Source organism: Chiloscyllium plagiosum, unplaced genomic scaffold, assembly GCF_037043375.1.
Source record: "Chiloscyllium plagiosum isolate Xiang-an unplaced genomic scaffold, Cpla_swu_hap1 HiC_scaffold_19, whole genome shotgun sequence".
Taxonomy (NCBI): Eukaryota; Metazoa; Chordata; class Chondrichthyes; order Orectolobiformes; family Hemiscylliidae; genus Chiloscyllium; species Chiloscyllium plagiosum.
The window spans coordinates 52262029-52287975 of record NW_028270157.1 but is presented as its reverse complement, the minus strand read 5'-3'; the positions used below and the strand labels follow the sequence as shown (position 1 = coordinate 52287975).

The window sequence follows — 25947 nt, the reverse complement described above, 5'->3', positions numbered from 1 at the left end:
AAGTTTGTCCAAATTGTTTATCTTTGTGGAATGCATTCTTAAGGTTGTTTGAATGCACTGGGTTTGGCAATTTTCATCTGTAATTCAGGATAACATCGCGCTCAACAGTGACTGTTCAATCAGGGATCTGGAAATCTGAAACTGAAATCTAATTTCCAGTTCTTTCTGTTTTTAGTTCAATCTCGTATTTGCATTCAGCTGCAACAACCAATTCCTTCACTGTGGACAATAGATCCTTCGAGATACTCTGTTGATTTGCTATTTTTATTTTAGGAACAACCATTATTCTACAAATCTAGTGAATTGCACAGAAACATTGCAGGCATACTAAATATTTGTGGAATTCCCCTGACTCATCATAACTGTTTCTGTCCTAATGGCCTTTCTTTACAAAGTATGATTTTGTACGTTTTTAAATAGAGCCATGAAAATTCCATATCATTTAACTCTTTCAAAACGCATCTTTAACCGGCACATATCATTATTACGAAAACATAATACTCATGTAAATGTAAAGGAAGTTAAGCTAGTAGGATAACAAGTAGCCAATCCCTGATGAACAATTTTCACAGATCTGCCAAAGTTCAAATCTTCCCCATTATCTACAGACTTGGAGTAATTTTGCCTGCATTTGCAAACACCAGGCCAACCTCATGTTTTTCCTAATTGCAAGACCACTGCAATATTTTCAAATGCCTAACCTGACATCATAAACCAGAAGATCCTTTCAGTTACAAGCTTCTCATTTGGAAAATCAAAGCCATCTTAGGCACTCTTGCAAAGACCACTCACTGTCCATTTCTCCCAGCTTGATGGCTCACTGCCACTGCTTTTGAAGGGTTAACTTAACAATACACAAATCCAAATGCTTGGATTAGAGGGCTTTGGGAGCTCAGTTGATTATCAATGGTGTAACTGTTTATGGGAATAGTTTGAGTATAATTTAGATAAATGCAAGGTGTTGCATTTTGGGAAAGCAAATCTTAGCAGGACTTATACACTTAATGGTAATGTCCTAGGGAGTGTTGCTGAACAAAGAGATCTTGGAGGACAGGTTCATAGCTCCTTGAAAGTGGAGTTGTAGGTAGATAGGATAGTGAAGAAGGCGTTTGGTATGCTTTCTTTTATTGGTCAGAGTATTGAGTACAGGAGTTGGGAGGTCATGTTGCGGCTGTACAGGACATTGGTTAGGCCACTGTTGGAATATTGTGTGCAATTCTGGTCTCCTTCCTATCGGAAAGATGTTGTGAGACTTGAAAGGGTTCAGAAAAGATTTACAAGGATGTTGCCAGGGTTGGAAGATTTGAGCTACAAAGATAGGCTGAAAAGGCTGGGGCTGTTTTCCCTGGAGTGTAGGAGGCTGAGGGGTGACCTTATAGAGATTTACAAAATTATGAGGGGCATGGATAGGATAAATAGGCAAAGTCTTTTCCCTGGGGCCTGGGAATCCAGAACTAGAGGGCATAGATTTAGAGTGAGAGGGGAAAGATATAAAAGAGACCTAAGGGACAACTTTTTCACACAGAGGGTGGTACGTGTATGGAATGAGCTGCCAGAGGAAGTGGTGGAGGCTGGTACAATTGCAACATTTAAGAGGCATTTGGATGGGTATATGAATAGGAAGGGTTTGGAGGGATATGGGCTGGGTGCTGGCAGGTGGGGCTAGATTGGGTTGGGATATCTGGTCGGCATGGACAGGTTGGACCGAAGGGTCTGTTTCCATGCTGTACATCTTTATGACTATGATTCTCTGAGTAAAAGACATTGAAGTGTTTGATCAGCTACAATCATATTAAATAGTGGAGGAGGCTCAATGGGCTGAATCACCTACTCTTGTTTCTATGATCCTATCCTGTGCCTTAAGAATTCCAGTGGTTTATGATATTGCTAATACGATCACTGAAGGAGAGGTTGTTAAAAGGAAGTCAGAAATTTCAGACTTTGGTTAAACCCTATTAAGTTAACTAAATGTTAAGTGTAATGTCAGATACTTCAGTGGCACAGAATGTAGGCACAACCAAGTGTCTACACTTCTTGACTAGTTGGGGATCAAAAATGAACTCTGTTCTTCTTATCCTCCCTTGGTGCTGCTTCTTTTTCTAAGCTCCTGGTACTCTGAAAATGAAGCTGCAGTGAGAAGGAATTCCTGAGGAGTTAACATGCCAGTGAGAACTGTGAGGTGGGCAATGGTGGCAATAGGGATTGAACAGGGTGAAGGACTGAAAGAAATACAGATAGTAGTCAAAATTGAGAGGATCAAAACAATGCTGACATAAAGACAGGGACAGGGTAACATTTGTAACTTTGGATACATGGTTAGAGAGAGGGAGTCATTCACTGGAAGGAAAGGATGTTATTGGAGAGAGGGTGTGTTTGAGTGAATGGGAAATGTTATTGGAGAGAGGGAATGGTTTGGTGCACAGTGAGTATGATTAGGGAGAGGGAATGTCTCAGTGAATAGGGTGTATGATTAGCCAGTCAGAGTATGATTAGATTTTTTTCTGTTTGTTCATAGGATGTGGGTATTACTGGCTAGGCTACCATTTATTGCACATCACTTATTACCCAGAGGGTAGTTAACAATCAACCACTTTGCTGTGAGTCTGGAGTCACGTGTAGGCCAGACCAGGCAAGGATGGCAGATTTCCTTCCCTGAGGGACATTAGTGAACCTGGTGGGGTTTTAATGGCAATCAACAGTGGTTTCAGAATAGCCATTAGTAAAGCTTTTTATTCTGATATTTATTGAATTCAAATTTCACTATCTGCCATTCTGGGATTGAAACCCATATCCCTAAAACATTAGCCTGGCTTTCTGGATTACTAACCTATTGACATTACACAATGCCATGTTTCTCACACAGAGTGAGAGTGCCAAATGCCAGTTGAAAATAGGCACGAACTGTAGAAGGTACAGAGATCTCTCCACCTAGTCAGCTTTGCAAGACTGTGACCATATGTTGCCTCATGAACTCTATTGCATTTTTGTTTATTTGTTCATGTGATGTGGGCGTCACTAGCTGGGCAAGCATTTATTGCTTGTCCTTAATTTCCTTAGGGACATAATTGTGTGCAGTTTGCCTTCTTGAAGTATTGCAGTCCTTGTTGGAGGTACACCATGGTACTATTAGGGAAAGAGTTCCAGGAGTTTCTCTCAAGAACAGCGAAGCAACAATGAATATTGAAACCTGCAAAATCTGAGGCAGCTTGACAGGGTACATGTCAAAAAGGTATTTCCACTACTGGGGGATTCTCAACGAGGAACATAGTTGCAAAATAAGGGGACACTCATTGGAAGCAGATGCAAAGGAATTTCTTCCTTCAGAGGGTGGTGAATACCTAGACTTCTGTAATTCAGAGAGTTGCGAAGGTTGGATCTTGGAAAATATTTCTAAAAGGCGAAAGAGATTTCTTACAAAATCAGGAGTTAAGTGCAATGAGGAGCTGGGATGAAAAACCTGGGTTGCACCTTGACCTGGGGCAGATCAGCCACGATCTTATAGAATGGCAAGACAAGGTTGAAAGCTAGATAGCCTATTCCTGCTCCTTTTCTTTAGTGCTAGTATGATATATTTCCAGGTCACATTGGTGTGTGGCTTAGAGGGAAACTTGCATGTGGTTTTTTTCCCATGTTTTTGCCGACCTTGTCCTTGAAAGTGGTAGAGTGGTAGTGGGTTTGGAAGGTGCTGTTGAAGGAGCCTTGGTGAGTTGCTGCAGTGCACTTACCACCGCGATATGTCAGTAGTGAAGCGAGTGAATATTGAAGGTGTTGGATGGGTTGCCATTCTAGCAGGCAACTTAAAACCTGGATTGCTTCAAACTTCTTGAGTTTTACTGGGGCTGTACTTGCCCAGGAGAAAGTGAGGGCTGCAGGTGCTGGAGATCAGAGCTAAAAATGTGTTGCTGGAAAAGCGCAGCAGGTCAGGCAGCATCAAAGGAACAGGAGGATCGACGTTTTGGGCATAAGCCCTTCTTCAGGGCTTCTTCCTGAAGAAGCCCTTCTTCCTGAAGAAGGGCTTATGCCCGAAACGTCGCTTCTCCTGTTCCTTTGATGCTGCCTGACCTGCTGCGCTTTTCCAGCAACACATTTTCAGCTCTGTACTTGCCCAGGCCTACATCAGATGGAAGGTGTATCACTATTACTGATCAGCTGAGCCCTGAATGTAGAAATATTATCTAGTATGTTATACGTACCTGCTATTGTAGGTTTCAGGTAGCTGAAGTAGGATTTCAGTCATTATTCAGCCTGCTGATAATAGGAAACCCAGCAGAAATAACCTCAAAGAGGGGTGTGCATTTGGTAAACCTGTCCTTCCAGATTTGCTGACCTCACAGCACCACTTCAGTATGGAATCTTATCAACTAAACTACAGTTTCTAAATAATACATCTACTGTGACTGTCTAATACCTTGCGGACACTCAAACCTATCTTCCTACTCACATGAGGTAGTTCTTACGTGAAGTGGATCGTTGATAAATTTCTGCAGGATCCTTAAAGGGCTAAGGAACAATGATACCGAGACCCCTAAAACCCACGTCTTTGGTTGCACCTTGATTTGTTTAAAGGCCAAAATTCCTTGATCATCTCTCATTGGAGCCAGAGGTTGGTAGTGCTCAGCTACCTTGGACAACCAAAATCAATGTGGTGAAGGTACTATAATGATAGTTAGAGAACCTTTGGGTTTTGACCTAACCTGTATGGAGGCACAGTGCTTTATTACCAATACTTAGGAAGGTGGATGATGTGAAAATGATGGTGTTATTCTGTAGTTGCTTCACTTCTGGATGGTGGATGTCATAGTTTTGGGACAAATACTAACTTAATTGTAAGTTTTTTCTTAAGAATAAAGGATGTTCCAATTCAGTAAAAGTAGGATATTTCATCTTCTTTAGACCTGTGCAGACAAGTTTTATGTTTCCATGTTCCTCTACAGCTAATATTACAATGTATTGGTGTTTTAGCAGCAAACTCCTTTGCAATGCACCTTATTTTGGATTAGAGTGGTGCTGGAAAAGCACAGCAGTTCAGGCAGTATCTGAGGAGCATGAAAATTAACGTTTCGGGCAAAAGCCCTTATTCCTGATGAAGGGATTTTGCCCGAAACGTCAATTTTCCTGCTGCCTGAACTGCTGTGCTTTTCCAGCACCACTCTAATCCAGAATCTAGTTTCCAGCATCTGCAGTCATTGTTTTTACCTAATGCACCTTATTTGTTTTATAACAAGCAATCCTCAACAAGGAACCCACAGCCTAAAATGAATTTGTTATTGTGCCAGGAAGTACTAAACTGTCTGAGAAGATTCGATGGAGTCATAAACACAGTAATGTATACTTGTCTTCTGATCACTATGGAGACTGATGTAGGAGTTCTAAAGAAATAGATTTTGATACACCACAAAATCTGCCTTTTCCCTTCAGAATTTTACTAAAGCATTCTTGATTTTCAGGTATCTGCTTAAATCCTGAATGTCATAAGTCAAGAGTAGCTTTATTTGTCATCTCTACCATATAGAACTGATACAGTAAAAAATGAGACAGTGTTCCTCCAGGACCACGGTGCTACATGGACAACACAAGCTACATGATCATTCACAGGGCGGCATAAAGTGCGTAGGAAGTGCAAAATTTCTGACATGTCAAGACAATAGGCACAGTGGTGTACAAATTACAGTGTAGTAAAAGAATGATAATTAATAAAACATTGCTCTAGCAGCAATTCTAAGTCATGCAAAGAGTTTCAGATGGAATAGAGTCTGATCATACAGTGTTAAGGAGCCTGATGGCCTGGGGGAAGAAACTGTTGCACAGTCTGGCTGTGAGAGACCGAATGATATCTTCTGCCAGATGGCAGGAGGGAGAAGAGTTTGAGTGAGGAGTGTGTGGAGTTTGAATGCAGTGTGTGAAGTAAATGTCTGTAACGGAGAGAAGAGAGACCCCGATGATCCTCTCAGCTGTCCTCACTATCTGTTGTAGGGTCGAGACAGTACAATTCCCAAACCATGCAGTGACGCAGCAGCTCAGGGTGCTCTCGATGAACCCCAATATGGTGGGTGGGGGGGGGGGGGGGGGGGGTGGAGGTGGGCTTTTCTGAACCTTCGCAGAAAGTAGAGACGCTGCTGGGCTTTCTTGGCTATGTTTGCAATTGTCCATGTATTTACATCTTATAAAGATATCTCTTTGTGTCTTTGAAAATCTGACCATGTATTTGTGTTTGAATCTTTTACTTCACCAAAGTGAGTTTCTTGTCGTTAACTCAATTCCAAATGTAACTGAGGAAAACCATTGTGAAGAGTGTAGGATCCAATATGGGTTTACTCCGGGTGCTCTGGTTTCCTCCCACAGTCCAAAAATGTGCAGGTTAGGTGAACTGGCCATGCTAAATTGCCCGTAGTGTTAGGCGACGGGGTAAATGTAGGGGAATAGGTCTGGGTGGGTTGTGCTTCGGCGGGTCGGTGTGGACTTGTTGGGCCGAAGGGCCTGTTTCCATACTATAAGTAATCTATTCTAAGAATATCCGGCTGTTACCATACTGTAACTAGAAAAACTAATGAAGTGCGGTTGGTTTCAGATTCGAGATATATTGAGGTATAGGAGATTTCCTATGAGATAAATCAACAAACAAATGATAAAATGCACTCTATATGATAATTAAGTTTAAAATGTCACACACTAATGGCATTTTCTCTTGTCCTGTAAAAAATGAAACTGCTTCTTCTGAGTTGTAATTACTCTGCAATAAAAAGAGCTGTGAGATACCAGGGGTCTGTTTGCAGATCAGAGCAAAGACAATGTAAATCGGTGGTTAATTTAGTGAGTAAATAAATAGTACTAACCAGAAAGGTGCCAAGTTCACTCTACTTCTAAACTGAAGTAGAGTTTCAAGCTAGGCCACTGATACATACCCTTACTGCTAGTCCATTCTGTTGCTAGCCATTGATTTCCAATAGAAAGTGTGCATATAAACATTGGTGAGGTCAGGAATTATTTGGGTGGACTATCTTGTACATGTTGAATGACCAACATTTAATCATATCCTCGCAGGAAGGAAGAACTGGGAAAGTTTGAAAAATATAATGCAAATGTCAGTGATCCAGCCAAATTACTGTTACGGCATACATCTCATGGACTAAAGGTTATTTCTGGGAATAAATTGTCCTTAGTTCTATTTTAAAATCGCATTGGATGGAAAACATATTTTGCACAAGAAATAGATTGAATTTTGAAGCTGGTTTATAAATTCAGGTCAGTAGTCTTCTTTGTCAAACATAAATTGTCAGTCAATCCTTTCGAATGGCACTGTTTTGAAGATTAAATGGTTTACATACCTTATGTGCATCTATTAATAAAGGTTCCAGGCAGCAATGTAAGCCCAGCTGAATCATGCTATTTTGTTACTTTGTGTAACACCATTGTGACAAAAATTGTATCTGGTTCTTCAGATCTCTTAGCCTGCCCGAAGCAAAAAGGTGGTTCATCAAAGACATTCAAGAAGGTAGTCGACCATTAGATGCATTGAAGCATCTCAATTTGATCTTTCTTTTCTCTTCTTTAGAATAATGAAATGTTGGAGCTGCAAAGAATACGGATGAAAGATGAGATCCGAGAGTACAAGTTTCGTGAGACGAGGCTTCTGCAGGATTACACTGAGCTGGAAGAGGAGAACATTACTCTGCAAAAACTTGTCTCAACCCTCAAGCAAAATCAGGTATTTATTGGTGATGGAAAATTCATTAGCTGCTTCCACCATCCCAAGTAGAAATCGCAGTACAATGCTAATTATCAGAATTGAAATTGGTTGCACTTTGGTTTTATCTAAGATATCCATATTTAGGGAGGTATTTTTTGCATTGTGCAGTCATGTAATATTCATGGTTTATCTCTGTTATTTAGAATGAATCTTTAGTCTGTTTACTGTGGAATCTTGTTAATTATTGTGAAGTCAGTGGGCCAGCAGTCCCCAGTACTTCTAGAGACAGGCATGGACCAAATGGAAATTAAACCTGTGAACAATTAAATAGCAGGTACAATTTTATATAAATGTACAACTTGTTAATATCTAAAGGACAATTTACAACATTGTTCTATCCATTCAACAGGATAAGAGTTTCAGTTTAAAAATAATTCAAACTTCGTCAAAAATTATAAGACCAGATTTTTAAAAGATAGCAGATGCACTTAATAGCTTCAAGATTTAGAACACAATCTAACTTCAAAATTATGGTAATATTTGAGAGTTTGGTATAAATTCTGCTGTTGTGCAGACTGGATGTGGAACAGATTGAGGCTGGTCTCTTTCAGGCTTTACTCATTAATTAAATATGTAACTTTCCAACTTTTCTTCTAATATCTAAGATCCTGAGGTGGGTGCACAGTAACCTTTTGGGTCAAGATAAAAGGCAAAACTAAGTATTTTTACATTTAAGAAAAGTAGCAGAAATAAGAAGCGGGATCAAGAAAGAAGAAATGGCTTTTGTACTTTCTAAAATTTCTGCTCCCACTAGTGTTATCATCCCATTATTAATCGCAGTCATTGTTGAGTGATTATCAGTGTGTGTTTAGACAGCAGGCCTTAAACAAATAGAGCATCTCAGTTAAGCATTATTTTAGCCATGTTAAGAGAAATGTAGCCTTATCAGCTGGAGCAAAGACATTGACAGTGCATTTAAAGGAAGGCATTCGGAACCAGCCTTGCATACATCTAGCAAACCAAGACCAAATTGTCACTAGCTTAATGTGAGCTGGGGCATACATTCTATTGCTGTCATAACTACAAGCTCAAGCTTTATACATCTAAATGTTAATGTAAGTTGTAACTTGACATGAGAACCAAAAACTGCAGGACCCTATGCTTGTTGCTTTTATCTAAACTGTTGAGGCTATCAGTTTGTGGGTAGTCATGTTCCATGCAAACTGTATTTTAAAGCTACTGACTTAAAATTAATGTGTGGGCTTATAGTGTGAACTTCTGATTTTCCAATCCCTCTTCTTTGCTTTGTAATTTTATTCTTTACCTGCATGTTAATAGATTAACTCTTACACACCCAAATTAAGTGAGGGGCTGCAGCATTGATTCTTAATAGCATGAACAGTGTAGTTGCCCAATGATGATTCCTACCATTGAGCTGTTCTTCATATCTGTCATTGGGATTATCAACCATATCCTGGGAAGTTCCATCACATGCCCTCTTCCTGCCTCCTAACTTCCTGTATGTCTGGATATCATTGACTACACCAGTGTCAATAATAGTAATTTGATTGATGCCATTAGTGACAGTCTGCATCCCACTTCCCCATCAACACCCGATTCTCTGTGCTCCAGAAACCAGTGTATCCGTTGAATAGTTTTACCAGATTTTGTGTGTTGCTAAAGCTATGCTACATTCTGTTTGCATTGCAACCCTGTATGAACTCTTGGGAATCTGGCCAGGGCAAAACTGGAGAAATAAATCTCTCTCTGCTTTTGCTATTGGATTGCTCATAGGAGCATCCAGAAAATGTGGCATTAATTCTAGGAGCACCCAGGATAATCAAGGCTTGTTGGCAACCTTAGCTGTCAAGCTTAGGAATCATGTTGGATTCTCAAGGAATTTAAACATAAACGTTAATCTCATGATGACTAAAGTTGATACAAGGGACAAAGTGGAAGAGGTGGACCATCAGCTGCATTCTGGATCAGGTTAATAGACAGGAGGGAGGACACAACTCTGTAACTACATTGTGATACAACATAAAGTTACATTTTATATATTAATGTAGGAAAGCAAGGCATTTCAGAAGTTTGAGGAAACAAATGAGCACATGCAAACATAGAGCTTTTCGGAGAGACATAGAGGTTTGTACAAAAGAATGGATTTACGTACGGTCTTAAAGGTGCAGGGGGAAGTGGAAAGGTGGATTAATGGTTGGTGTAGAAACTGCTGAAGACAGTAATGGACCTCAATGGAAGTGGAGGGAATTGATTTGCTAATATGGAAAATACAGGGTCAGAAGCTCTCCGAGGGATAATTGCATTTGATGTTCAATTGTATACTGATTTAGTCTACTGCAGAGGCTGGAGAGGGGAATAGTGCTAATAATGAATGTACAGAGCTGGTCCAAAGCTGATGATTGTAGATGAGCCTGTCAAGACTGGACTTTATGCACACAATCTGACAGTTCAGCAGTAGGAAAGGCAGTGAGAGAGGTGGCGGAGAAACAGAGTTGGGTCTGACTAGCATAAATGTGGATGTTGAACCCATGAGTGTAGTGCCAAAGAGTAGGAGCAGGTGAAAGAGGAGACAGCTAAGGGGAGTTTTTTTAAAGAGGTCAGTGTATTGGGGTGACGAACATGCTTCAGCTGTGATTGGAGAGAGATGAATGAAAGGACAGCTGAGTTAGAGAGAGGAGCAGGACTGCTGGTGAAAATGGTAAACCTGAACAAATGAAAGGTTGTTGAGTGTGCTCATGGTTCTTGGTCAGGTTGTTTTGGTGCTATGAATGAGGTGAATAACTGGAGAGATTCAAGTGGAGTTGCACATGACAGCTGGAAGATAGGGGACAGAAGTTGGAGATGTGTGTGATTTATAAGGATATAATTATAGTTGTATTAGAGAAGGTTTTGATTTTAATCTCACCATGCTGAGTGTAGTCAAACCTATTTGGTGAAGAAGGAGTAAGATGCACAATCACATTCGCTATTCCGCTAATTACATTTCAAATCACAGCTCTGCTACTCAGGCAATGGCCAGCACATGAAGGTTGGAACTATCAAATGGAACTGTTCACTGTGGAGACCTCTTCCTAAATGTCTGTTATACTGAAATCTCAAAAGGGATAATCTCTCAGGAGGAATGAGATTAGAAATGAGGAAATTAAGATTGGGAAAGGGAGAAAATTGAATGCCTTTAAAGAATAAAGGGGATGAAATTAATTTTTGACAATAATGTAAAACAGGCAGCAATAATCAGCAGATTCATTTTAAATCCCACCAAACTTTTTTCCCTTAAAGTTAATCAGGCAGGATGTAAAACAAATAGCCATGTTGTCTATTTGGCACCACTGCTGAAGACCAATTTCAACATTAAAGTCTTGATATAAATTTCAAAGCTGAATATCCTATTGACTATCAATTTCCTTTCAGCTTTACAATACTTTCAACAACTAAAGGGATCCACTTTTTAAAATTTCAAATTTTGGATTATCCAATATATTGTAACACAAGTCTTAATAAATTATTTTAGATTGATTTAGCATCAGTGAAACTCTGTGGATTGTTTATGAATGAACTTCATAATGAAACACTAAAAGACACAACCATACACGCACTACTTCCTATGACCGAGCTATCTTTCCCAGAGAAAGAGGAATACAATGATAAGTGAGGAAACAAGAATAAACTAGCTGACCTCCTAGCATCCCTGATCATTGTAGGAACAGAAGCTTAAACACACAGTCAGCCCAACTGCCCTATTGGTTGACATTGGCTATTGTGCCTGAGGAACCTGAATAAATGTAAGGGAAATAAACATGAAATGAGAGGAGGGATAAAGTATATGATGTTTTTGTAAACTGATTAATTATCAGGGGTTTGACATTATACATTGTAGGTACATTATATTTTCCAGTGTCATCTTTCATGTTCTTCAGTGAACGGCAGCCTGTTTTGCAAATCGAATAGCAATTGGTATTTAAGGAAAACTGTTGATCACTGCACATTTTGTTTTACAGTTGTAACATTATTTGGTGATATTGGCACTCTAACCTTATCCAGCATGTGCCTAAACTCCTATTTTTATCTAGTTCATATATTTCTTGTTAATTTTTCGATTGACTACACCAAAAGTAGCCAATACATTTGAGAATTCATTGTCTAACCCCATCTTTCTTTTTATTGTTTAGACACCTGCTGATTTTTGTTTGTTTTCAAAGGTTTATCTATATGCTTTTAATTCTGGCATGTAGATAAAGCCAGAATAGCATTGTGACAAATCTCCTTCAATTTTTTTCTGTTAGTTTTGGTAGTTCATTGGTATTGTGTAAATTCCACCAACCATCTGTGCAATTTGAATTGTTAATTTGTAATTTTAATTCTGGACAAATGTCCTGATCCTGATGAAAAAAAGTGAACAATGCTTTACCCTGTTACATTTTAGCCAATAGCCTATATAAACTGGCTATTGGACAGAGGTGGCTTTACCCAAAGAACAATCTTAGAGTTTTAAATGACCACAGTAAAAGAAGTGAAGAATACAAACTATCTGTGTAGAGAGAATACCATCACTGTGTGATGTTCTGTCACCCTCTTTTAATGTGTTTGTGGTCTTGTTGCCTTTTTTTTGTATTGTGTATGAAATATGCATCTTCTCTTTTTTGAATATTTAATTACATCTCTTCTGATGCAGGTCATTGCACTCTATCTCTCCATTGGAAAAAGTGTGAGTGATATTACTAGACCAGAAGGCTATTGTTAGATTACGCAATGTGCTTTTCTTATGTTGCTGTGGGAGGAGGCATGCCCTTCACTTGAGGCTGATGGTTGATGATTGAGATATGTATTATTCGTAGGGTGTAGATTGGTGAATGGATAACAGTTGAACATTCAGCAAAAGATCACATACTGCAGTGACCTCTTTAAAGTGCTGAAATCAGAGTTCCTGTATTCTTTTACATGGGCCAATTGAAGTTCTCATTTATGTCAGTAAATCTACTTTTAAAACCCAAGATGTTATTAGCCTTTTAAGACTTTATCATCAGTTAGACATTCAAGGAACTCAAAGCAATTGTTAAATTTGACTTTTAAATGATTGTGTAAAAAACAATATTGGTTCAACCACCCATTAAACGCATTTCCTGATTTTCCTTTACATAATAATTTCAGCTAAAACCAAAATTAGGTACAGGGTTTACCCGGTAACCAAATAAATCTTGTACATTTTGCAATTCCTATAGAAGTCAAAATAATCCCACAGTTGTTTAGAAGGATTGAGAGAACTAACTTTTTCCCCAATCAGCTTTACCACAAGCCTTTCAGCAGCCTAGACACTAGGCAAGCTACTTTTTCCAAGATAAATATAACATAAATTGTGTTCAAATTGTCTGGAGAAATCTACCCACTATTTCTTTGCCAAGGTTCCTTCTGTCGAGTGTTTTTGCTTAACCAACAGCTATATACGTATTTACTGATTTGTCACACCCTGATACAGATCAATGAATCATCATATGTCTACCTTCCAGAAAAACCCAGTAACATTTGGTAAAAGCTAGTGCTGCAAGTACCACACCAGTGGTTTTGCACTATTTCTACTGTTCCTCACTGACAACAAAGTGAAACCGTAAGAATGCAATGTGATGAACAGCTCTGATCAATTTAACTGGTAAAATGCACCAATATCTTTCAATTCATTCATTAAAGATATGGTAATATTTGTGACACTTTTTTTATAGATACTTTGGAAATGGAGAATGAAATAAGTGTAGGGTGCAGAATGTTCCCTGTACTGGAGAGCACCATTGGTGCCTATTACTCTCCAGTGTAGTGTAAAATGTGATGAGTTTAGTTTTGCAATGCACTAGATTATGGTTGAGCTAAAATCGATAAAATTCAGTGCAAGAACTATTAATGCAGTTTTAAAAACAAAGCCCTTAGTCCACCCACTTAATTATGAATACATCGTTGTAACAGAGTAAGATGCGGATACACAGCAATGTTGGTTATGCCCCTTTCCCATATTCATGATGAAGAAGAGATTCTAAATGAAGTATATCATGTGATAATGCTCCTTATGATGTCCCAAATATTTAGGGCAGATTAATTACGCAGTACATCCCTGCTTTCATCCTTCTGTTGGGTCAATAACTTGCTTTGATGTACAAAGTACTTGGTAATTAATATTTATAAAGAAATATGTATAATGAAGAGTAGTTCAGATTTAAAACTTGATTGACTGGGTGATTGTTCACAATGCCATATTACTCACAGCTTCGCTAATTGACACGCATTGCTGAATTCCAAGGTCTTGCTGCCCTTTTCATTGAGCTAATGGTCTGTGATGCCACCTCCTCCTAGCAATATTCCTACCGTCTTGGATGTGACAGTCCCTCCTTCCCTCTTCTTCCCAACATTACTCCTCTTTTTTCCCCCTTTGGTGAATAGAGAGAGAAATCTTCATCTGAAAATGTACTCCTTCACTGTTAAGAGGTTGCTGCAATTTTACATCATCTGCTGATGTGATAGTTCCACCATGGACTGGTCTACTTCTCTTCTGAAAATGTACTTTCAAAGAAAATTAATTTCCTTTACAAAATAAACAGTTCTGAAATCTAGAGGTTAATGTATTCAGGGTTACTCCCATTTTTCTCACTCTTGGAAAAATAATGAGCTTTCTCTTAAGAATTTAAAGAGGTTCGGGTCCACATAAGCACAGAACAGATGTTGGAAAATGTTGAGAATGCTGCAGCTCCTCACTGCAGCAGGACTGCCCTGAGGTAACTCTAAACTGTCAATTAGCTTGCTAATCATCTGCTTTTATTATTTTTTATGTACTGCTAAATAAAGCGAATTGATGTTTCTCCTGGGAGTAAAAAGAAAACTTCAAGAGTTTTGAATGTAATTCATGCAATCATTTCTCAATTTTTTTTAATGTTATGAATGAATATTTTTCTTTATTTGCTGATTTATGTTCACGTTCAGAGAAACAGCAGCTTGCCGAATTTCAAAAATGATCATTTCTTGTGACCATGAAACAGGATCCATACTTTTGTGTTTTGCATGACCTTTTTCAGTTGGATTAACTTTATTTAAGACTGAAGGTATCTGCTGGTGATTTGTCAAGTCAAGCACAATGGGTGGGTCAGTGCCCCTCTGTCAGGAGCTTGGCATTGCGTGCAATTTGGTTCCCAGTCTCGTAATCCCATGATGTTCAATATATATTTGCCAACTCATAATTTTAGTTTATTTTCCCAAAGAACTAAACAAAATAAAATCTGGATGAGAGCAAAAGTAAACAGAAGTAACCTCTGGATCAGTGAGTATAACAAACGTTATGGGAAATAAATCATTTTTGTGATTTGTTTAATCAGATATGATGGGAACAATGTATCCAATCTAATGAATTAAATTAGCGTTTTGTAAATTCTTTTCCCATTCCAACGATATCTTCACTCCTGAAGAACCTCATTCACAAGCTTGTCACCTTTTGAAATAGAACCAGAAGATGCTGAAATTATACAAAAGGTCTGTCAGTAGGTGAAGAGAGAAAGGTCAGTCATTGTTCTGGATATGAAATCTCTGAAAAGGAAGCTTTCCAACCAAAATTGTCTTTTCTCATTTGAGATGCTGATAGACCTTGTCTGACTTACTTGATTTTCTGACTTAACCTCCATTTCAAAATAGAACTGTGCATGGTTATGGGAAAAATAAATATTCTTAAAATAGCTAAAATCCTGGTTCAGAAAATTTATATCATTGATCATGAAGGCAAAGGGGTTAGTAATTAGTAAAGATTTATCCAACATTTTTCTGAGTTCATTAAATGCAGGAGAGATTCCAAAAGATTGAAAGATGACCCTCATAATTGCAGAAACATACCTGGAAACTGCATACTCATTAAATTTAACATCTGTGGGTAGGCCAACACTTTGAAACAATTTTGAGAGATTTAGTAGGTAGCTATAATTTATAAAATAATTTTTAACATGGAAAAAGAACCATTTTAATTAGTCTGCTTTCCACGCAATTTAAATTGATGTGATACATCAGAAAATTAAAGTCAGTGCTTAGTTAAAGTTTAAGAATTTTCTTAAGATTCTACATAGCAAAGTAACAACAAAGATGTGGGTTAGGAAGCAGGATAGGTCACTGGGAGGATAATTTGTTTTCTAAATTCAAAGACAGGAATATTCTAGGCTGGAAGTACTTAAGTGATCCTATCCCAGGAGTTAGACTTAGAACCACTTCTGTTCAGATATTTGTATTTATGTCTTGATTGAGAGAAGCACGTTTGACAAGTGTGCATATTATACCATGGTTCAGGAAACAGATCAAAAGCTTCCAAGTGATAAATTTACAAAACCATAAACTCATTGCAAGTTTTAAAATCAAAGTTCCAGGTTGCTTTTGTAAAAGGGTATGTGTAATTCATAAATAATTAGTTTCTACCTGCATCTATATAATCTTATTTAATAACCATTCTTTTTCTGGGGTTAGACTGATTCCCACAAAATTGCATTGTAACAAAGTAAAAACAATTGCAGCACTTTCAAACCTTGAATATAAAGCATTATCAGTGGTGTAATACATTTTCTGGCTTCATTTTTGGCATGTGTTTAACAATTGTTATAATAACTGTTGGGCAAGTTCAGATATTTCATGTTAACAACCTTCTCATGTGCTAGCAAAAAATGGTATTACTCAAGCAAGTACTTCTAGGCCTTCCGAAAATCAGTGCAAAACATGAACGCCTTGTGCTTGCGCATCACAGGTTGAGGCAGACCCATGGAGAAAACTTCCACCAATGTCATTGGCTCCAGCACTAGCTCCACTGCATAGTTTTAAGCTACATACACACTTGCATGGAAGGATCAAAGCTCTGGGAACTGAACTATGCATCTGCCCCTGGTAAACTGGGATCAGCTTAACACAAGATCTTAGGGCTAATCAGCTCGTCAGCATTCTGACAATTCACTGCATGCCCATACTCTTGTTAAGCTGATGACCCTGATTTGATAACCAGCTACATTTCTGCCTGTCTGGTGGTATCTGCTATATGTAGGCGTGATGTCTTGTGTGATGCGGAAACTTCAACAGTTTCAGCAGCATTTGAGTGCCTTTAAGCATTTAAAGGATAAAGTGCTCCTCAAGTATTATGTGAATTAATGGCAAAATTTGATTACATTTGCAAAAGGCTAAATTTTGTTTGTGTTCTGTGTAATCAGGTAGAATATGAAGGCCTCAAACATGAAATTAAACGCCTGGAAGAGGAGACAGTGTTGCTGAACAGTCAGTTGGAAGATGCTATCCGGTTAAAGGAGATTGCTGAACATCAGTTGGAGGAAGCTTTGGAAACTTTAAAGAATGAGCGTGAACAGAAGAACAATTTGCGCAAAGAGCTCTCACAGTACATCAACATGAGTGACAGCATGTACAACAATCACATAAACATCGCAGTCGATGGGCTGAAATTCTCAGAAGATGGCAGTGAGCCAAATAACGATGAAAAAGTGAACGGACACATTCATGGATCTTTGGTAAAACTTAATGGTGATTACCGCGCACCAAGTACTAGAAAAACTGACAGCCCAGCTCTAGTCTCAGATCTGTTCAGTGAGCTCAACATTTCAGAAATGCAGAAACTTAAGCAACAGCTTATACAGGTATGACCTCCCTTCTCATTTCCCCCTGAACTTTAAATCTTTTGATTATTTCTGATAGCCATATTGATCTATCATTCAAGTCTTATCAATCAGGTCTTGTGCTGCAGTAAAGAATCTGAGACTAAATCTGTAGAAGTGCACATTAAGCCATAATAGGTACTTTTTTTTGTTTTTTTTTGTTTATCAAAGAACTCTTGTTGGTGTGTTTTATGTCTTTGATCCATTGGTTACAGGAATGAGTAGGGACAGGCATTTTGTATCGGGCTCCCCCTGATGTGACATCATGAAGCTCCATGATGCTACGAACAAGGAGGTCCGTGCACTGCCCGTTATTGCCTATTCCTGACATTACGAGTAGAACACCTTAGTTACAGTAGCTGAAGGTAAATAAGATGCCACTGCTCGGAAGCTACTTAGAACCATTTATTTTCCAGTGTAAAAGCAAGGGGTGACTGAAAGATACTACTTGGTGAACAAGCATCTTCCTTTGTGATTTGTAGGGATAGAGGAACATTTTGCAAATTACCCTTGGAGTGTAAGGACCTTTTGTTTGAATTAAATTCCAATTTTTCTCTAAGCATTGCAGATTTTTGGTTTAAAACATGTAAGTTCGAGCAAAGTCTCAGTTTTAAAGTTCTCATGCCTGTTTTCAAATGCCTGTTTGCTCCACAAACCTCTCAGTTATCTGCTCTCCTCTAATTCTGGCCACTTGTGTGTTCCCAATCATATTTGCTCCTGCAACACTCCTGGTTTCATTGTGCCGCTAAAGAACATTTTCAAAGTCTGCTGAAGTAAAGTGTTGTGTGCATGGAAAAAAATGCCAGAGGACAATGGGTACATGCATAGGAAGGGGTTAGAGGGATATGGGCAAAATGCTGGCAAATGGGACTAGATTAATTTAGGATAGCTGGTCGGTATGAACGAGTTGGACCGAAGGGTCTGTTTCCATGCAGTACAACTCTATGACCAAATAACATAAAGGGCAAAGTTTACCTTTATTTAAGAAACATATCTAATGGTGACTACATCTTACTGTGTCTTCAACATGGTATGCAGCTACAAGACAGAGCAAGATTATGTGCGATTGCTTCTTTTCCTGTGATGTATACTGTTTTATTAGAATATCACACAAGCCAGATTCAAACCCTTACAGGCGAAAGTGAGGACTGCAGATGCTGGAGATTAGAGTCAATTTAGAGTGTTGCTGGAAAGGAAAGCAGGTCAGGCAGCATCCGAGGAGCAGGAAAATCAACGTTTCGGGCAGGAGCATGATGAAGGACTGCTGTCCGAAACATAGATTTTCCTGCTCCTCGGATGCTGCCTGACCTGTTGTGCTTTTCCAGCACCACTCTAATCTTGACTCCAGCCTTTACAGTACAGCCCCACTGTTGGTGATGATACCTTCATCTCTAAGCTTTGGAATTCCCTTCCAGCAAATCTCTGCTTCTTTTTCCCACTTTAAAACAATGTTAACATTTTTCCTCTTAGACAAAGCTTTGGTTACCCCCATTTGTGGCTCTGTGTCATATGTCACTGTGTTATTGAAATAAAACATTCTGCTAGTTATTGCTATTTCTCAGGTTGCCCAACTCACTGACCTCCCCCACCATGAAATTTACTAATGAAACTGTGACCCATGAATTTAGATTTTAAACACTTCCAAAGTAAGTACAATGCCTGCATTTGTGTAACAAACTCTGTTATTGAATGTGTTTAAATTTGAGATAGAATATACCATCCTCATATTCTGACTATTGGATGCTTCACATTGGTTGTATTCAGAATCATAAAATCAAATAATTCAGATAGAAGCCATTTGGTCCACTCTACTTCTGTCAACTCTTTTAAACAGATATCCCATTAATCCCATTGCCCTGTTCTATCCTTATAACCATGCTAAGTCTTCTTTTTCAAGTTGATATTCAGTTCTATTTTGAAGGTGATTCCTGAGCAGTGTGTTCAGATCATCATAACTCACTGGTAAAAAGATATCTCCTCACCTCACCTCTAGTTCTTTTGTCAAATAAACCAAATGCATGTCCTCTGGTGACTGACTCTCGTGCCAGGAGAATGTATATAATTAAATAAGTTCCAAATTTTGACCGAGGGTAACAGTTAGACTCTTTTATATAGTCTCTTGCATTTATGGAGGGCAGGTGATCTTCAATCACCAAGATGGCATGGCTGCAGTATCAGTTAGGTTTGTTGCCACAAAATCTAAACCATAATATTTGTAATTTCAACTTCCCCATCTAAAGAAAATCCCAGTCACACAACAAAAAAAAGACACGTGCAAAACACTGCTTTAAATGGAAGAAATGCTGCATGTATCTGGGTAAAGCTGCAACTTTGTTGCATTGTCTTCCTATCAGAATAGATTCTGGTATTGATCCAAGGGAAAGTGCAAGTACTGAAGCAATGATTCGACAATCCACTGACGCTCCCACTTGATATACACGCTCTTTTCTTGCGGTGTAATACTTGCTGGCATGCTGATTCGATATAAGCTTATTTTATCCGGCTACACTACAAGGTTACACATGTTATGGAGCAGACCCAACCCCTCAAAACATTTTTAAGCAGGTAGCCCAGTCTGTAACTTTGCCACTTATTTCAGCTAAGTGTACAGTGGATAGTCCCAGAGTGAATTAGCTAGCCAGACTGCCAAGTTTTAAACAATAGAATTTATTTACAAAATTGCAGAATGAAACACAACGAACCAAAACTAGAATACCCGAATGATTTATCCTACCTGAACCTGAGAGGTTGTCCTAACTTAATGATGCTGTTCCAAAATATTTACAATGATCCCAAGAAGCAAACCCCTTGGGACAAAGAATAAAATTGACACAAGAAGCTTACAGGTTATGAAGTCAGAAAGGCAGAAGGAGGGGCAGTGCATCCAGTTTCAACTGAGACCCTGACTCAATTAACCGCCAAACTGAACTGACCTGTGCAACTAGAGAACTAGCCGTGCCCCCTTGATTATATCAGTTTTTAAAAAAAAACTTGAAAGCTTTCTGCCTGAAGCATTATCTGTTAGGTATAATCAAAAGGTCCCCAATGAACCATTCAAACTTCAGACATGTTGGAACCTTGGGTCGTTAAGAATGTCTCTGAAAAAAATCAAGGACAATATAACTTGTAAAAGGACCAGCTTTGTGACACATGTCATCAAACAAAAAAAGTCACTGCATTTTGAAAGACCCTTCGATAATAAGCAAAATGTATCAATGTACAGCTGATGTTGTTCAATTTTTCTCCCAACTTCTATCGGTGATGAATGGGGAGTAATGATTCTGATAAATACTGATCTGGTTACCAGTGATTTAACTAGGATCAAATTATACTTCTTATTTAGTTTTATTCATACATGGGACATGGGCATTGTTGGCTGCATAGCATTTATTTTCCTTGCTGGATAGTTGCCCCTTCAGAAGGTGGTGATGATTGTCTTCTTCAACTGCTATAGTCCACGTACTGTAGGTAGACCCACAATGCCAAAAGGGAGGGAATTCCAAGATGTTGACCCAGCAATACTGAAAGAATAGCAATATATTTCTAAGTCACGATGATAAGTGGCTTGGAGGGGAACTTACAGGTTGTGATGTTCCAATGTATCTGCTGCCCTTGTCCTTCTAGATGGAAGTAGTCGTGGGTTTGGAAGGTGCTGTCTGAGGATCTTTGATGACAACCTCTAGTGACCCAGGACACCAAGACTGTATAAAATGATTGAAAAGATGGATATTGTGGAAGTTACGGTGATGTAATATTCATATAGCAATTAACTGGTATGTTTCCTGTCTGTGGGCTGGAACATTAACCATTTGCTTCATGTTGCCATTGAGATATTGTCATTGTGCCCATGGAAAAGAAGCTGTTTACCCCGCTGATTTGATATTTTATCACAGTCTGTCAGGACCTCCAGGTTCAGTTTTCAGAGACGGTTTCAGAAATAGTAAGCGGTTACCATGGTGTTGCAGTTTTCCTGACATCATGATTGTGAAAGTGGGAGGGGGCAATGTGATGGAGGGGTCCAGGCTGTGCCAATACCTACAGAAACTTTGAGCCAGTGGACACTGAGGGCAGAGTCTGCACATGCACAAGTGATGTGCTGGAGCAATGGACTATCACTCTATGTTTATCAGTAAGGATACTATATCATTTTGCTGCACTTCTATAAGAGTGGAATATCACATCATGATGTGTTGCCATGGAATTCTGTTGTGAACCATTGGAGTGCTCTGTTCATAGGATTTTTATCTTCGCTTCAAAGTGACTTCCATAGAAAGTTTCAGTGCCTTCTTTTATAGTACATTGCCACATAAATATTTGGAAATAAGCAGTCGATCCATTCTCTGGTATAAACTACATGCCAGCACATGAACTACGAACCATGGGCATCTATAGTAGGCTCATTTTACAAACAAAGGTAAAGTACGCTGTGCTGTAATTCCTGCAGATGGAGCAAATGGCTATCAGGAAACAGGATGGATATTTCAACGCACTAGATTGTGAAGAAAGGTGCACAATACAACAAAACTTTGAAATTCTATGAAATATTGGGATTAGATCAAGATATCTTTGAAAGTCAGTTGATTATCATCTTAACTGTAGAATTGGGGTTGTTCATAAATGAAGATTATATATTTGTGGGTCCAAACGTGTTAATGATAAAATAACATCCTCAATTTATTATTTCACTTTTACTGCAGGTAGAGCGGGAAAAGGCCATCCTCTTGGTCAATCTTCAAGAATCACAGACACAACTGGAACATACTAAGGGAGCACTAACTGAGCAACATGAACGAGTTCATAGTTTGACAGAACATGTCAATGCAATGAGGAGGCTTCAGGTCAACAAGGAGTTAAAGACCAATCTGGAAAATGAGAAAGGACGAGAGTCTGGAGAAGAAACACATGATTATGAGGTGGACATAAATGGATTAGAGATTCTTGAATGTAAATATAAAGTAGCAATCACAGAAGTAATCGATCTCAAAGCCGAACTCAAAAGCTTGAAAGAAAAATACAACAAATGTGTGGAGACCTACACAGAGGAAAAAACAAAATATGAAAACCGTGTGCAAGAGCTGGATCAGCAAGTGAGCTGTCTGGAGAAAATGAACAAAGAATATAATGAAAAAATAACACATTTTGAAACAGAAATCAAAACACTGACAGACATGGCAAATGATGGGCATAACACTCTCAACACAGCCCAGGATGAATTAGTAACTTTTAGTGAGGAACTTGCACAGCTCTATCACCATGTTTGCTTGTGTAATAATGAAACCCCTAACAGGATCATGCTGGACTATTACAGGCAAAGCAGGGTCACCCGCAGTGGAAGTCTGAAAGGACCGGATGACCCAAGAGGTATTTTGTCTCCGCGACTTGCCCGAAGAGGCATGGCCTCACCCGTTGACTCGAGAAGCTCACCAGACCATTCCCCAAAAGACAAAACAGAGGTTGGTAAAGAAAACGCACAACAGAGCCTGACAAAAATGGTCAACACCACAGTCTCGCCTGTAATAACTGCTCCACCTTCTTCCCCTGTCTCTGACACGAGTGACATCAGAAAGGAGCCGATGAACATCTACAACCTGAACGCTATCATAAGGGACCAGATCAAACATCTGCAGAAGGCAGTTGACCGATCTCTGCAATTGTCACGTCAAAGGGCAGCTGCGCGGGAGTTGGCGCCAATGATTGATAAGGACAAAGAGGTTCTGATGGAAGAGATCCTGAAACTGAAATCCCTGCTCAGTACAAAACGTGAGCAGATAGCAACTTTACGCACAGTTCTGAAGGCCAATAAGCAGGTGGGTTCATGTATTTAAAACTGACAAGTTCTGAATTTCTCTTTCCCTTGCTTTGTATTTTCATGCAATTTTCTGATGAATTCTGACTATATTCACTGAAAGAGTGACATAAGCTCTAGAATGGATGCTGAAACAAATTAAGTAACAACGCAGCATTGAATTTCAACATCAGTACTGAGATAATTATTAGGACAGCATAAGTATAAACTGAGGAAGTATGATTTTATGAAAGACAGGCTATATTTAAGTAAACCAATGAAGTTTTTTAAATCAAGTCATAAATCCAGTGAGACTTGTCAATGAATTTCATATCTTTGGATTTTAACTGACATTCATAAGGATCTACCAAAGAGGCTGTGAGGTAAATTTAACCTCTATGGGATTGGAGCTAAGATTGTCCTATTGTTAGGAAATTATTTGTTAGGTAAGAAGGAAGAAAATTGGAATACATTAGAAGAATAGACTCAGACAGGCAGAAAAATATGAGTAATACCCTCTCGTGAATGGTGCCAGAGACCTAATTATTCTATCTAAATATAAATAACCTCAATTTTGAAATTGAGCTGCATATATCCAGATTTGCATATCATGCTAAACTAGAATTTGTGTTGAATTGTGAGCATGAGCGAATTGAAAAAGAATGCAGCTAATGTAATTAAGTATAACAGTTGTAGATGTTGCTATTAACTAAATGTGAGACATTGGTTTTGGCATATGTCTGATATATGGAAACACCATCCAGATGGGGAAATGCTTGGGGCTAGGTGTGAAGACATTATTTAGGGCTTCAGGCATGTAAGTTATTAAAAAATGCCTAGCTGACACAAAAAGTGCTTGAAGAGTCGAATTGCTTCATCACAACATGACAAATTAACAAAGCTCTTCAGGCCCAGTGCATCCACTAACTCTCTATTCACATCCTTCAAAAATCTGAGATGAAACTAGTCCAGGAGATTTGACAACCTTCAATCCAGTTTAATTGTTTAAATATTATCTCATTTATAATTTCTCTTAGTTTGTCAGTTACACAAGTCCCATGGTTGCCTAGAATTTCTGGCAGATTTTCTGTATCTGCTTCCATGAAGACAGATACAAAGTAACTGTTCAGGTTCTCTGCCAATTTCCATTCTCCACTATAAATGCTCCTGTCCCCTGTTGTGACGGACCCACATTTGTCCTAGCTAATCCTTTCCTTTTCACATACCTAAAGAAGCTTTTACAGTCCACCTTTAGTTTACATTCCTATCTCCTTTCCCTTTCTTCATCAATTTGTTGGTTCTTCTTTGCTGGGTTCTTAAATTGCTCTGAATCCTCAGGCTTACTACTTTTCTGGTACTCCTATAAGCCACTTATTTTGATCTAATGTGATCTTTAACTTCTATCATTAACCATGGATAATTTACCTTCCCTTTGGGTTTTGTATTTTAGATGTATGTATATCTGTGTCAACTGAAAAGGCTGTTATAGAATCATAGAGTCATAGAGCTGTACAGCATGGAAACAGACCCTTCAGTCCAACTTGTTCATGCCGACCAGATATCCAAAATTAATCTGGTCCCATATGCGAGCATTTGGCCCAAATCTCTCTAAACACTTCCTATTCATTTACCCATCCAAATGCCTTTTAAATGTTGTGATTGCACCAGCCTCCACCCCTTCTTCTGGCACCTCATTCCATACATGCACCACCCTCTGTGTGAAAACATTGCCCCTTAGGGACCTTTTAAATCTTTCCCCTCTCACCTTAAATCTATTCACTCTAGTTTTGGGCTCCCTACTCAATGGCGAAGACATTGACAATTCACCTTATCCATGCCCCTCTTCATTTTATAAACCTCAATAAGGTCAGCCCTCAGCCTCCAATGTTCCAGGGAAAATAGCCCCAGCATATTCAGCCTCTCCCTCTAGCTCAAATCCTCCAACCCTGGCAACATCCTTGTAAATCCTTTCTGAACCCTTTCAAGTTTCACAACATTTTTCCTATAGGAGAGAGACCAGAATTGCAGTATTCCAACAGTGGTCCTGGCCTTGCCACTGAAACCCAGACTTCAAGTTTCAGCTGCTGGTGACATTTCTGCACTAAATTGTGGAATACAGTTCGTACAGAGAGAACTGCAAATACATAGCAAAGGACTAATAAACTTGCAGAATGGTTGTGTAATTGGCAAATGAACTTAAATATAGATAGATATCAGGAGTTACATTTTGTGAGGAAGAATAAGCAGGACACATACTCAAAAAAAAGCAAAACACTGAGATGCTGGATAACTGACAGAAAACAGGAAGAGCAGGAGGAATCGAGCAGCTCTGAAGAAGAGGTGTACAGGACTCCAACTGTTAACTGTGTTTCTCTCTCCAAAAGTGCCGCCAGACCTGCAGAGTTTCTCCAGCACTTTCTGCTTTTATTTGAGGGCACATACTCCTTGGAAATACAAGTGCACATAAGACTAAAGATTTCTGTAACGTATCAAGGGCAGGCACCCTATCAAGTGCTGAGGTCTGATTTCATTATATAACCCTGGTTATCACTGATGCCTTGTCCATCAGAAACACCACGCATTAAGATTGTTGATGAGGGTGTGACCTATAATTCTTTTTCAGCTTTTTAGTCAGGGGTTGGATGCCCCGTCTACATCTCTGGACCCAGACATGCACACTATTGAGATGCAGTTCAAACCGATGCTTTCAAAGGTTTGCCTGTTATGCTGCAGTGTTCAGAAGAAAACAGTGTTTTGAAAGTTACATCATGCTGCAGATACTAGTTGGCAATTTG

General features: G+C 38.9%; 1 protein-coding gene across 4 annotated transcripts in view; it reads left to right on the top strand.

Moving 5' to 3' along the window:
* LOC122559565 (BICD cargo adaptor 1a) overlaps window positions 1-25947 on the top strand; it is a 281554-nt gene that overhangs the window by 175998 nt on the left and 79609 nt on the right. For all 4 annotated transcript variants that reach the window (XM_087997372.1, XM_043709235.2, XM_087997373.1 and 1 more), the window contains exons 3-5: window positions 7553-7705; window positions 16912-17349; window positions 22065-23174. In XM_087997372.1, the coding sequence (XP_087853498.1) occupies window positions 7553-7705; window positions 16912-17349; window positions 22065-23174 (1701 nt within the window). The remainder of the gene's footprint in view (window positions 1-7552; window positions 7706-16911; window positions 17350-22064; window positions 23175-25947) is intronic.